Below are 12,944 nucleotides of genomic sequence, written 5' to 3'. Positions count from 1 at the left end.
GACTTTTGGCTTCGCGCAGCCGACCTAAATGATCGCAAATGTACCTTTTTGACTCAAGAGCTAGTATAAGGGTCCGATCTGGTGCATAAGCTTGCTCGTATTGATTGCTCCGGTCCAGCGTTTCAGATATCAAATTGTATGCTTCCTTCCATCTTCCCATTTTAGTCCAGATATCGGAGACGATGATTCCTTGTTCTTGCACCATGCGGTGTTGATCTCCTAGAATGCGTCGAGAATTTTCCATTGCTCTGTGATGTACTCTCTCTGCTTCTTTCAAAATACCATCTGTAACGTAAATTTGCACGGCGTTGGCTGCATTCCATTTGAGCACATCGCGCCCTAAGGGTTGAAATATAACTACTGAATTAAGTGAACGTAACTCGGTTTGAACATCTTGCATCGTTTTGAAGCAACGCTAAAGCCATCGAGAAGACTCGGAGGTTGAATGTAGGCACCCAAAGCCAAGCTCGAAGCATATTGCTAATTGGAACATAGCATTGTTCCGGCAGGATTGATCGGGGTGGTTCTCTGCTTGAATCATGAGCGCAGCGAAAACGGCGTCCCAGAGTCGGAAATCTCCAATTATTGCTTGGGACCAAATTCGGGAGACCTATTGCGTCTTTTAGCGACTTCTTATCACGTGGTGCGTACAGCCAGTGTGGCAGCTGGAACTTTTCGACGAGACAGCTCCAGCAGATATCGAAAGGAAAGTTCTGACCTTGAATTGAGCCGTATACGGTATCTCCTCAATTTGGAAGGTGATACGTGGTGGCTCCTCAAATGTCAAGTTGCCAATATCGGTTCGTTTACCGTAGTCGTAAAATATCCCCTTCACATGCAATTTACGTGTTTCTGGGTGATCTTGGAGGGTGCCTTCGAAGAAGAGCTTCAATTCCAGCCTTTGTTCCACTTCCAGACTGTCTAATTTGTCGAGTAACTCGATGACTGTCTCCAAAACACTGTCCTCTTTCCTCAAATCAGCAATGTACTCTTTTGTATCTGCGAGCTGATTTGCTGATGCTGTGTTTGATTTTGTGCGCAGATACTCTGTGTCTAGCAGAATCCATGCGCATACCATCCCAAAAGCGTAGAAGTCGACTCGTCGTGCATCTTCAAAATCAAAGTCCCACTGCGAACCAATTTCTGGTGCATGCCAAGGCCATGTTCGCGCCATATCAATGTGGTCTCCAGCATGCATCAGAGCAGCATATCCAAAGTCAGTCATCTTAATGTAGACATCGTCGCCTTCGTGGAAGACAAGAAGATTGCGAGGGCCTATATCGCCGTGAATGATAGCTGTAAAATATCAGCAGGGAAAGGCTGACAGGAAATATTGCTCACAGTATCTATGAATGTTGAGCAGGGCGATTGCGATGTCTTGACAGAGTTCAAGCCGTTTTCGAATGCCTAACGTGCGACCACGATCCGAATTCATGAAGGTCGCAAGGTCTCCTTCTTCGGCTTTCTCAAAGATGAGAATAGGCCAAACAGCCTTTGAAGTTTGGTCATAGTGCCAGGTGATGGCCTCGAGGTTAATTATGTTGGGATGCGAGCGAAGGCCTTCTGAACAAAGGATAAATATCTCGTTCACGATATTACGATAGTCCCCATGAAGCTGGCCTTCGTTCTCTTCAAATGCTTGGAGGTTGTCTTGATCTGTGAGTTGTCTCGGCGCTTTGAACGCAATGCTTTTGTGCAGGCTGAGCATGCGTTGCCGTACCTCGGAAGTGGCTCCAGAACCTATAGCCCCAAGTGTTGCCTCCCAGGTGACAAAAGCCATATCTAATGGCAAGTTATGAGTTACTGACAGAAGCGTGATGATATTTGCGATCTTTTCGCGGAACATCCTCTTCGTGCCATGGCCAGTGATGCGCGAGGTCGCTGTAGGCACACTATAATGATGGACCAGCCGGTAGAAAGGCTCCTGCCTTGACACGAAGCTAAAACTGTTCATAAGCAATAACCCGAGTAGGACTGATGTTCAAGGTTTGGGCTCATACAGTTGAGCAAGCCAGATCACTTGAGGTGATGATGCTTGGACCGTGCCCCTACTGAGCCATTTTTATGATAGGTATTCTAATTATAGGCCTCTGAGGTTACACAACTACGGACACCCCACGCTATGGATTTGCGACGAGGGAGAAGAAGACTTCCACCGCTTTCTGGGTAACACTAGGAGCGCCACAGTGATCAAAGTGAGCAGCAAGGTCACAAGGACGTAAATCCAGAATTCTTTCACTACCGCAAATCTTCCATAGGATGCTTCATCGTTCTGTAACGGGATGTGAACGAGGTTCGAGCTGAAGATGGTCTTGTATCCATCGTCAGTAGTCTTTTATATCCACAATTGTGACACTTACAGCGATGAGGCTGGCAGGCAAATACATGGTCGCAATAGTGGTAAGTGCTTTCACTGCTCTGGAGTCTTTTGATGTTTCTTTGGTGATCTTAGAGAGTTTCTGGTTTTCTTCACCATTGAGAAAAGCGATGCGCTTCATGACATCAAGATTGGCCTGCATTGCAGCACTGGTCTGCAGTAAAACTTCCTCGCGGCGGGTGTCAAGCACTCTCGAAAGCTTGCATGACCCTTAGTACGATCTTTAGGATGGATGCTCGAACTCACCAGAATCTGAGCGTCTTCAGCGAATCTCAAAGATAGCGCGGTATTCCGGTTGTAGATATCAATAAGGCTTCTGCAGTTATGCAGTTCGTCTAAGCCTCCTTGCTCTACATTTACGTTGAAAGCCGCTGCCTCAGTCAAGTAATAGCGTTGGAGCTTAGTAACTACGCTCAGTGTCGCCTGTAGGACATTAGAAGCTCTTAAGAGCTTCTGCTTGAGAAGCTGCAATTTTTGAAGATCTTGGAAGCTAACAACGAAATCGCTCTTGGCTTGTCGTCCGACGGCCGAGAAGGAAGCCTTATGGCTCTAGTGACCATTAGCAATGGACATAAACCACATTCACAGCTCATGTCGCTTACCAACTGTACGACTTCTGAATGCACAGCATCTTGGTACTCGCCAAAGAAGCTCAATCCCAGGGTGAGATACATCCCGTGGAAAACAAGTAGTTGTTGAGTGCAGCGGGTACTGCACTTTACTTTCTGAAGAAAGTCTGTCTCAAGATGAGAGAGAATTGACGCCGACGGCTGAATCAAGATGCACGTCCACAAATCCTTTTTCTCGTTATACTTTTGATATATCGCGGTCCTGCGTAATGACCAGGGATTTCCAGATGTCCGACCGTTCCTCTCGTAATATCTAAACGAGTAACACAATTCTTGCATCGAATTAGCTTACCCGAGTCGTCATAGGGTGTACGGGTTGCACCTGGGTTAGGTAGGGTCTTAAAGTAAAGCCCGTCCCAGTTCCGAAGATCTTCTCGAGATCTGTATCCAAAAGAGTTCAGACAATCAAGGAATGGTACAAAAACGTCGTTTCGTTCGAGAATCCGTTGACAGATCTCTCTGCTGAAGCTGAAGCGGGCCCATGAATGTTGTTGTCGGAAGATGCTGCAGATCGAAGGTTAGCTTATCACTGCCGCATCTTGCAGCTTGTATCGGGTTACTGACTAAAATATCGTACTGGGTGACCTCTCCCTCAGTGCCACACTCTTGGAAAATCAGTGTCCAACCGTAACTCGAGTCGTTCAACAGGAGACATACATCAAGAAATGAATCCAGGCCGACTGTGTCATGAATGTCAAGCTTCTCCAAACCTAGCTTGGATGAATTGTCTGCCGCAGCGCAATCACGTGGGATGTACGTACGCTGATAAGCCTGGGTAGATGTATCTGCGCGTTTGGGCGCGTGGACCTTAGAGACAAGCCATACTCCCAGGTCACCGTCGTGAGATATGAACAACCGCGAAGAACTGTCCAGAAAACGCTTCCAGGAGAACCCTGTGTAGTGTGGAGACAAGATACTATTACTGCCCATCTCGAATGTGCGACGAGGTTTTCCGACCGTACAACAAAGCAATCTCCTTACCTAAGCGTTGACGTGCAACATATAGTTCAAGGCTTGAAGTTCCTGATCACAAGGAAATCTTCAATCGAAACTCGATCCTAGGCCAAGAGATTCCGTCTTGATTGGATACATTGTTCAAGGCTGTGCATGGTTGCCAGCTCACCTCAGCTTTGCGTTATCAATACTATGCATGCGAGGCACCCAAGTCAGGCTTTAGAATGCACCAATCATACTCTGGTTATACGCGCGCTGCTGTGTTACCATGGTTGCCTCGTATATGATACATATGCTGCATATCTCACTGCTTCTTCACCGGCGTACCCCGCTTCCGGTGTGCACGACGTGGCAAAACAAATTGCCGCAGGTAAACCGCGTAGAAGCACATATATAGATAAGGATGAAGATCTCGTACATTGGATATTGCTATAGTTCCTTTCACATTTCCTCTAGGTCCTTAAGACGCCGCTGAAGATCCTGCTATTATGGTCGTGGTCGAAGTCATTGAGCGTAGGTACATAGACAAAGCAGGCACGAATGCACTACTGGTGCGACTTTTTGGTGCTGGGAACTTCATGGTGGAGGTTAGTCGAAATCTAGATCGGCTGCATGAGTGCATCGTGCCAACATATCATGCGCATAGTTCCTCGACGAGGACCACGTAAAGATTACATCGCCTAGAGCTTTGACCGAGGTAAGTAAGGTTTACGGTATCGGGAACTTGTAGTCTGCCTGGCTAAGCCGATCCTAGACCGAAAAGGAATCTATTCCTTCAGCGAATTGGTAGTCTGCCTTCGCATAACATCCACCGCATAACGTCCACCACTGTGGCGGCTACTAACAGTTCCCAATCAAACCAGAAATCAAACCAGAAGTAGAGCTGTCAAGCTCGAACAATCATGCCGTCACTACGAGCCGACATCAAAGCCCTGCGGTGCCAAGTCGATGGTGATTCCAAATACTTTGTCCCACATCAAGATCTATTCCAACTACTCACTCTGGACGCAATACGTTCTTCGCTCAGCGTGGCGAAATCGATTTCACCAGAGCGCCTACAGGGTCTTTCTCAGAAGATTTTTGTTAGCGCAAGGAGAGTCTATGCGATCCTTGTCCTGGGAGGGAACGAGCAAGAAATTATTCGGTTCATAGAGAATGATAACCTACAAAACTCTCCAATCGACCATCGTCTTCCCATATCAAGAGAAGATCTCGAGACCCTTGTTCCAAAGATTTCCGGCGAATTTTACGAGAAGCAATGGGAGTTTTGTGCACCTATCTTCATCAAAGAGACAGAACATCGCATCCTTGATATGTTCACTGTGCTTCCTTTCGTTAAGCAGGAGTTCATTGCATCTGGAGGTTTCGGAATTGTCTATCGTCTCCAACTACATCCATCCCATCAGGACGCTGCTTGGATGGGCTTCGAATCGGTGAGTCTTCTGCTAGAGCTGGCATCCAGGTTTAATAGGCAACCGACAGAGCTTGGTATGTGTGCGTAAGCGATTTCCCGAGAAAGTAGGCTCAGATCAGAGCCATGAGCAGGAGCTACGGAACTTTACCTTACTCAGCCACCTGAAGCATCCACATATACAACAGCTCCTGGCATCTTTTACACATCAAAAAGAGCACAACTTCATCTTTCCTCTGGCTTCAACTGGGGACATGGAAGCCCTCTTCTTGAAAGAAATACGACCTGCAGAGTTACAGAGCGATCTTGCCATCTATATGGCCCTTGCAAACCTTTGCTCGGGGCTTGAAGCATTGCATGATTTCTCAGCATCGGAGAAACTCGATATCAATATCATGGGCCTCCATCGGGATGTAAAACCCAGCAACATCCTCGTCAATGCCGGGGATTTTCTTCTTACAGATTTTGGACTTTCGACATTCAAGTCCGTGACCGATACATCGAAGACTCCCTTCCGCGTAGGCGGAGGAGACTTCCTTCCCCCGGAGTGCGAAGACCTTCAAACCTTTCAGAAGGGATTAGTGGGACGGTCAGGTGATATCTGGTCCCTGGGTTGTGTCATCCTGGAGCTCCTTGTGTACATGCGTGATGGCCCTTCCGGTGTTCAAAGGTTTCGTCAAGAACGCGTTGTGCAGGCGACCTTCATGACAAGAACATTCCATGGCCCTGGGAAAGAAGTTAACCCCAATGTTCTAGCCTTGATGGCCAATATTGAAGAGAGTTGTACGCTGTCCATACGTCATCTACTCCATGTCATACGGGACATGCTTCGCATTACACCATCAGTGCGTCTAAATGCCAAAGCATTGACGAGAAAGATGCGGTTCATAGCTATCCAGGAGTTCCTAATATCTGTCGACCTCGCATTTCCGGACCCTCTTCGTATATCGCCAGTTCAGGCTGCACTCGAATTAGAGAAGCTGGGAAGCTGGAAACACACCCTGGGTTTCGTGGACTCAGCACAACAGCCAGCTACAACATGTCAAGAATTTCATCTGGACTACTCTCGGACGATTGAATTACTTCAACAGTATCGCAGTGAAGGTCAGCGCATGTTGGAACTATATCAAGTTTGCGGACGAACAACCTTCATGCAGCTTCGCAAGCTTAGTGACGCTTTATTCGAACTGTTGCCGGGAAGTAATAGAGACGAGGCAATCACCCATCTGGATTTGAGGACCCTCCAGAACGAAGCATTGGTATCTTCAGCGATGACGGGAAACCTTTCGAACGAGTTGAGCCCTATGAGCCAACTAGGTACCTTGGCATATGCAATAAAGTTTTCGAAAGAGATCAACATGGAATACGAAACCTTGACGCTTGAGCAAGACGACAGCCTTGAGGGACTCAAATTGGACCCTCAGGATGTCAAGATCGAAAAAGGTACAGGAGAACATACCTTAGGACTTCTATCCCATGGCGGAGGTGAAGACACTCGCAATGTCCTCATCGAATGGATTCGCTATGATCTAGAATGGGAGGGAGATGTTCGCACAGAGATGATCCGGCGCGTGGCAAAGATTGCGAACAGTTTGCACCAAATGAGCAAGCATACCGGGAGCTTCCGAACACTCAATTGTTCCCACTACTTCCATTCTACTGATGAACATGCATTCGGCCTCGTGTTTGACCTTCCCATTATTGAAGATGTATCTATTACATCGCTGCATTCACTCATCAAAAGCACCCGAAAGTGCTACCAACGAATCTCCCTTGAGGACCGGCTCGCACTCGCCTACTCACTCGCTTCTACAGTCCTAGCATTTCACAAGGCCACCTTAGTTCACAAGAGCATTTCCTCTAACAACATCGTCTTCCTCAAATCAACCGAATTCTCATTGCGCAACCCGTATCTTGTCGGTTTCAACTACGCGCGTCCTAACCAGCCCAAAGCTTTCACGACCGGTCCTCCTCCCAACCGGAATGCGCAGCATTACTACCATCCGGATTACGACTCACAGAATGCAAGAAGCGGGCAATCCTTTCGGATTACATTTGACTATTATAGCTTAGGCCTCGTGTTGATCGAAATTGGCCTCTGGGACGTTGTTGCCAATTTCAATACAAAGTCGCAACGTGATTTACAGAAGAAAGTATTGGAGTCAAGACTACCGATACTTACGCACACTATGGGATCAGCCTATCACGATGCAGTAGAGGCATGTTTACTGGGGACTTTCGCGGCGGATAGCAGTGAAGGCGCTCCCGCAACAGTACTAGATTTTCAAAGATTTGTGGTCAAGGCCCTACAGACTGTGCAGCTTCCTTGCTGGAATACCTCTTGAGTCGACTGGCGTTCGGATTATCACCTGAATTTGAAGGGAAATCTTCTGTGCTGCGCTGAGCCAACGGGAAGTCCATTTTTCAATTTTTTGAGGTTCGTACGTGTAAGCCACATTTCGAAGGGAATGCTATATAGACGGCCAAGTCCTAAAGTTTCCTTCTACAAAAACAGAGGTCAGTCCTCATGTTGTTGCTCAGATCGTCATACCTGTCACTCAAGGCTCTGAGACCACTCCTGCACCTTAATAACAGCAGCCGCAAACTCTTCCGGAGCCTCAAGAGGAAAGGCGTGACCACAACGCACTTCCCTCCGTTCATGTCTCCCAGTGAAGTACTTCGCATGCCCCACCGAACCCCCAGGCTTCAAAGGATCCTCCAACCCATCCAAAGTAATAGTCGGCACATCTATCACAGGCTTCGTCGCCAACCTGCCCTCCAGCTCCTCCAACCCCGGATCGCCCTTCTCATTCCCAAGATGAAACCGATAACAATGCATCACCACATCAACCCAATCCTCATTATCCCACGCTTTCGCACTCTTCTCAAACTCCGCATCACGTGAAGCACTGTCCCAACCAGGCGACCACTCCTCCCACAAAAGTTTGCACAAAGCGCGTCTGTCATTCACAAGACACTCTCGTCCTCGCTCGCTCTGGAACAGATGCTGATACCACATGACCCGCTCCAGCGCCGGTTCAACAGCATGCTTTTGGCCCTGTACATCCGCGACGTCGTACCCCGCGTACGACACCAGCCCCGCCACGCGCTCAGGGAATAAAGCTGCCGCTGCGCACGAGGCCAGACCGCCCCAGTCGAAGCCTGCAAGAAGCGCTTTGCGAATACCGAGGGCGTCCATGAGGGCGATGATGTCAGTTGCTAGGGCGGCTTGTTGGCCGCTCCGCATGGTTGATGGGGAGAGGAAGCGTGTTGGGCCATAACCACGTGTGTAAGGTACGATGACGCGCGCGCCAGCTTTTTGGAGGATGGGGGCGACGGAGGTGTAGGCATCGGGAGAGTAGGGGAAGCCATGGGAGAGGATGACCGGCCAGCCATCGCGTGGGCCCAGGTCGAGGTAGTGGACTTCTAGGAGTTTGGTTTTGATGGGTTGCATAGTGTCTGGAAGAGAAGGTCACCGAAATGTCTTTCCAAGTCATATCTTTATGTATTGAAGTTCGAGTAAGGGTACGTACCATTTACCATTGATGATCTGTAAGCGAGCATGTTAATCCCGTTCACGCGTGTGGTTTGCCTGAACAGGTTAGAAGGACTAGGTGTCTGTACGAGTAGTCTACACTCTCCTAACAACGTCACTTCCATTAATTGTGCTTAGAAGGCGACTTCAGACGAGAATCCGTTCATGATATGGCTGCAATGAATACCCTGAATGTACACGAATTATCTAACGATAGCCAGTCCTGTACTTCGGCCAGAGACACCTTGGTCAGATCGACGGGTTGTTGGTGCTGTGTTGATCGTTTCTGCCAGTGATGAGAATGCTGCGACATGCGTCGCTATTGGCGAAGACTGACTGTGGTCTGCGTGTAGGTGCGGAAGTGATGGACAATGCAGCCGACAAAGAGGTTGCTGTGAGGACTGCAGCAGTGTCGCTTTTTCCATACATTGCTCCATTCAGAAGAGTGGAAGGTAACAAACTTGATCAACAGTCACAACTTCCCAACAACATGATATTATTCGCTTGGTAGCTGTTGTACAGATCAAGACACTACGCGAAAGTTCCGCCCAGGCTCAAACACAAAACACCCCGCCATGCCATCCAAACGCCATGCTATGATACTTTTAAATCCATAGCCCAGTAAAAGCAGATTCCACCCAACCTAACGAACGTATAAATATGTATGTATAAAGAAGAATAGCAGGTAGCGGGAGCTTTCTAGTCTACTTTAGATTCTCCAAAACTCCGATAATGCGTAAGATTTGCGACGAAGGTGAGGTATCAATGCGGTCGACGAGGCGCAACGGTGCATCGGAATGCAATATGTACAGTTTTAACAAACGCGGCGCGTCATTGTTGTGAGTCGGTTTACCAGGTTTCCTAACGTTTGTCAGTATGGGTCCACGAGCCAGACATCAGGAAGACTTACAGCGATATATTGACCGTCTTCCTTCTTCTTGGTCCAAAACTCATGAGCTTCGGCTTCGCTAATACCACCCTTCTGCATGGCCACATCCATGAGTGCCTTCTCGACACCCTCGCCCATACCCTTGCTGCTTCCGCAGACGAAGATACGACCGTCAAGGGCGTTAATCACAAACCAGACAATGTCGGCCTGCGTGCGCACCTCGTCCTGAACGTACTTGGCGTCGCTTGCGCCGACCTTGACCTTACGACTTTGGACGACCTTCTTAATCTCGCGCTCATGATCTCCCAGTTCACCAGAGTAGAGCTCGTCCACCATAGAGTCGCGAACACCCTGGATCAACCAGATCTTGTTTGCGCAGTTGGCGTTCTTTAACCTGTTAAGGATGAAGCCTCGGAAAGGTGCCATGCCCACACCAGCACCAATGAGCACCATTGGACCATCTCCACCGAACTGACGCGAGAGCGGGTTGGACATGAGTCCACGGAACATGGGTACGCGGAGATCAAGGATGCTCGGATCGATTCCCTCGTTCTCCGCCTTGATGAACTGAAGGGCTAGGCGTTCCATGAAGCCACTGCCTACACCCGTACGGGTACCATTCTCAGTATGCCAGTCGGGAGATTCATGAACAGTGACAGCGATTTCGATGAGGCGGCGGTTTCCCGGTAGGCCAGGACGAGCGGCTGAGATGTGGGGGTCGTTCGAGAGCGAGTAGAAACGCGGCATGAGTTGATTCAGGTTTGAGAGCAGAGCGGGGAGGGGTGGTTTCGCAGACGGAAAGGCGCTTAGAAGCTGAGGTACGGTGATATGAGATGTCGTGCGGAGATCACAGAAGGCAGCCTGCCCTTGGGCCGAGGTCAGATACATGAGAATCTTCTTCTCATTTGGCGCATCAGAGTATTCGGCCATAAGGCGGAGCAAGTTCTTGGTAGGTGGGAATGACTGCAAGTCTGTGCACCAGGTAAGTAGCTCTCGACGCGTGGTGACCAGCTCGCGAGCCTGGTCATCTCCCCAAATGGTAGGCCAACGACCGGTGAATGTCTTGAGGATGGCCGGCTTATCGCGGACAAACTTTGGAATGCAGAGCACGTCGAATAATTCGTCCACTATCTCCTGCGAGTTCGGCGGACAGACGCCAATCGCTCCTCCGACCTTGAACTCGACACCACCCTCGTCCGGATAGTCGGTTACGTCGATGTCGAAGTGGAAGGTTCTCTTCTCAGCACCAGGCTTCGTCAATTCGCGGGCGTGGTACAAAGGCGCGGAGTATACATCGTAGGGCGGGTGCGGCTTCATGTATTTGGGAGGTTCCTTATGAACCTTGGTGACATGGTGTGCCTCGGTCGAGGGTAATTTTTCGAAGGACATGTTGACCGGAGGCAGCGGCGTCGTATCTGTGAGCTCGCTATCAAGAGCGAGGGGTCCCAATCGCAGGTTCAAGCTTCTGAAGGCCTTGTTATCCGGTATGACAACGGGCAGGAAGTTGGGTGACGCGGTGTCAGGGGCCAATGTCTTGAGCAAACAGCAGCCGCCTCCGCAGCATTGGCTGATGAGCTGGGTGGCCGTCTCGCCATCGCCTAGTATTCTTCGAATGTCGGAGGGGTTCTCAGAGATGAGGGTGGTAGAGGCGCGTCGAGGACGCTGTTGCTCGTTGAAATTGACGGTCGAAGTCGGCAGCTCCTGCAACTTGTCGACGATCTCGTCCATCTGGCGCTCCGGCTCAGTGTTGGGCGTCAATGGCGCCTCGGAGTCGTCGCTGCTGGTGTTGCTCCATATCATCGACTCGCCGAGCGATTGTGGCGACGTGTGCTCGGCGTGTTGGTGCGGGCTCGACGGCTTCAGCGTGAGCTCAGGAACGTGTCGCGGTTCGGAAGGAATTGGGTCGTGAGGATGTGAGGTTGCGGTCGTGGGTATGCTATGTTCGTTGTCCATTGTGGGCGGTGTGTGGGTGAGGAAGCGGGAAGGCGGGCGGAAGGGCGCTCTTGAAGGCGCGACCAAGACGCCGGCTGCGACGGACCATGTTAGCAAGCCTGACTCAGTAAGGAGACAGCAGGGAAGCAGGCGTGTCTTCGGCGGTGGTGAATTGATTGTGCATCGGGTCGGTGTGCTTGGGTAAGCCCTCGGACCGTGCAGAGAGGGATGTGAATCAGATAATTTTGTTATCAGATCGTGGGATGCGCTGGGATTGGCTCACCTCGCAGTGGCGAACGGGATTGAAGGAGTGACAGCCGCCGCAACAGGGCGTGGGTGTAATGAATAGGCGACACGGTGGTAGGGCGCTCGCTGGGCGTAGGCGGGCGCTGATTGTATTAAAGGAGGAGTAGCTGAGGGAGAAATGGGGTGGGTGACTGGTGATGACGAGGCGGGTCCTCGCTTCTTTGCACCCGGCATTGATGGGCAGAGCGAAAAGCAGAGGCTCATCAGAGGCGCATACCGCCGAGCCGCGGAACATGTCGGTTTCCCGCTTGGACATGGGCTTTTCCAGCCCTGTGCCGCGCAGCCTGCCGTGCGCCCAACGAGTGCATGCTGGGTGCTGGTCGCGGCAGTGAACCGTCCAGTATTGCTGCCTTTCCGCACCTCTCTATGGAACTTTAGTGATGGATTAGCAATCGCAGTCCCCATCGCATGCTCCTCCAGGTCTGCTCCTCCCACCGCCCTCGCTTGCCGGGTACACTATCCCGGCATGGCAATTCTCGCCATTCCCTGCATCCCATCGCAAAGCACCTTCGCAGCGGACGCAGGACGACGCAAGACGGTAGCGCGTCGAATCGGACCACTGCCTCTCGTCGGTCCGAGCGCACCCGTTTCGAAACATCAGAGCATCATGCCACGACGTGCCGCGAAACAGCCATCTATTCCGAGCGATCGAGTCCACGTATCCGTACTCTACGCGATGCTGGTCACTTGGGTACTCTCCAAGCACTGGGGTACAGTAGCGGCCCCACAACCTCAACGTTGAAGCCACCGTGACCGTTCGCTCGGCAATTCCATTGCTCACACATTCAAGCCCCCAGATACAACAGTCTGTTTTACATGGTTGCTTCGGTGCTGGCTGCAGTGGAGGTCGCCGCGGCTACTGTACGCTCTAGACACCAGCAAGCCGCCGCAAGTTTCTTCTGGCGTACCGA

The 12,944-nt window shown here is 50.4% G+C and overlaps 4 protein-coding genes across 4 annotated transcripts; 1 reads left to right on the top strand and 3 right to left on the bottom strand.

Moving 5' to 3' along the window:
* Positions 1-415: 415 nt before the first annotated feature.
* Positions 416-2,519, bottom strand: N0V89_003635 (uncharacterized protein; the record flags this gene model as incomplete). Its single annotated transcript, XM_056212433.1, has 4 exons — positions 416-610; positions 719-1,296; positions 1,342-1,924; positions 2,361-2,519. The coding sequence occupies 4 exons, from the start codon at positions 2,517-2,519 to the stop codon at positions 416-418; spliced, it is 1,515 nt and encodes a 504-aa protein (XP_056072741.1).
* Positions 2,520-4,862: 2,343 nt separating this feature from the next.
* On the top strand, positions 4,863-7,716 carry N0V89_003634 (uncharacterized protein; the record flags this gene model as incomplete). Its single annotated transcript, XM_056212432.1, has 2 exons — positions 4,863-5,393; positions 5,464-7,716. The coding sequence occupies 2 exons, from the start codon at positions 4,863-4,865 to the stop codon at positions 7,714-7,716; spliced, it is 2,784 nt and encodes a 927-aa protein (XP_056072740.1).
* Positions 7,717-7,925: 209 nt separating this feature from the next.
* Positions 7,926-8,825, bottom strand: N0V89_003633 (uncharacterized protein; the record flags this gene model as incomplete). Its single annotated transcript, XM_056212431.1, has 1 exon — positions 7,926-8,825. The coding sequence occupies one exon, from the start codon at positions 8,823-8,825 to the stop codon at positions 7,926-7,928; it is 900 nt and encodes a 299-aa protein (XP_056072739.1).
* Positions 8,826-9,777: 952 nt separating this feature from the next.
* Positions 9,778-11,748, bottom strand: N0V89_003632 (uncharacterized protein; the record flags this gene model as incomplete). Its single annotated transcript, XM_056212430.1, has 1 exon — positions 9,778-11,748. One exon carries the CDS (start codon positions 11,746-11,748, stop codon positions 9,778-9,780), a length of 1,971 nt encoding a protein of 656 aa, XP_056072738.1.
* Between the last annotated feature and the right edge of the window lie 1,196 nt (positions 11,749-12,944).

The sequence above is a fragment of the Didymosphaeria variabile genome, assembly GCF_027946475.1.
Source record: "Didymosphaeria variabile strain IMI 356815 chromosome Unknown scaffold_3, whole genome shotgun sequence".
NCBI lineage: Eukaryota > Fungi > Ascomycota > Dothideomycetes > Pleosporales > Didymosphaeriaceae > Didymosphaeria > Didymosphaeria variabile.
This window is presented reverse-complemented; position numbering and strand designations above follow the sequence as displayed.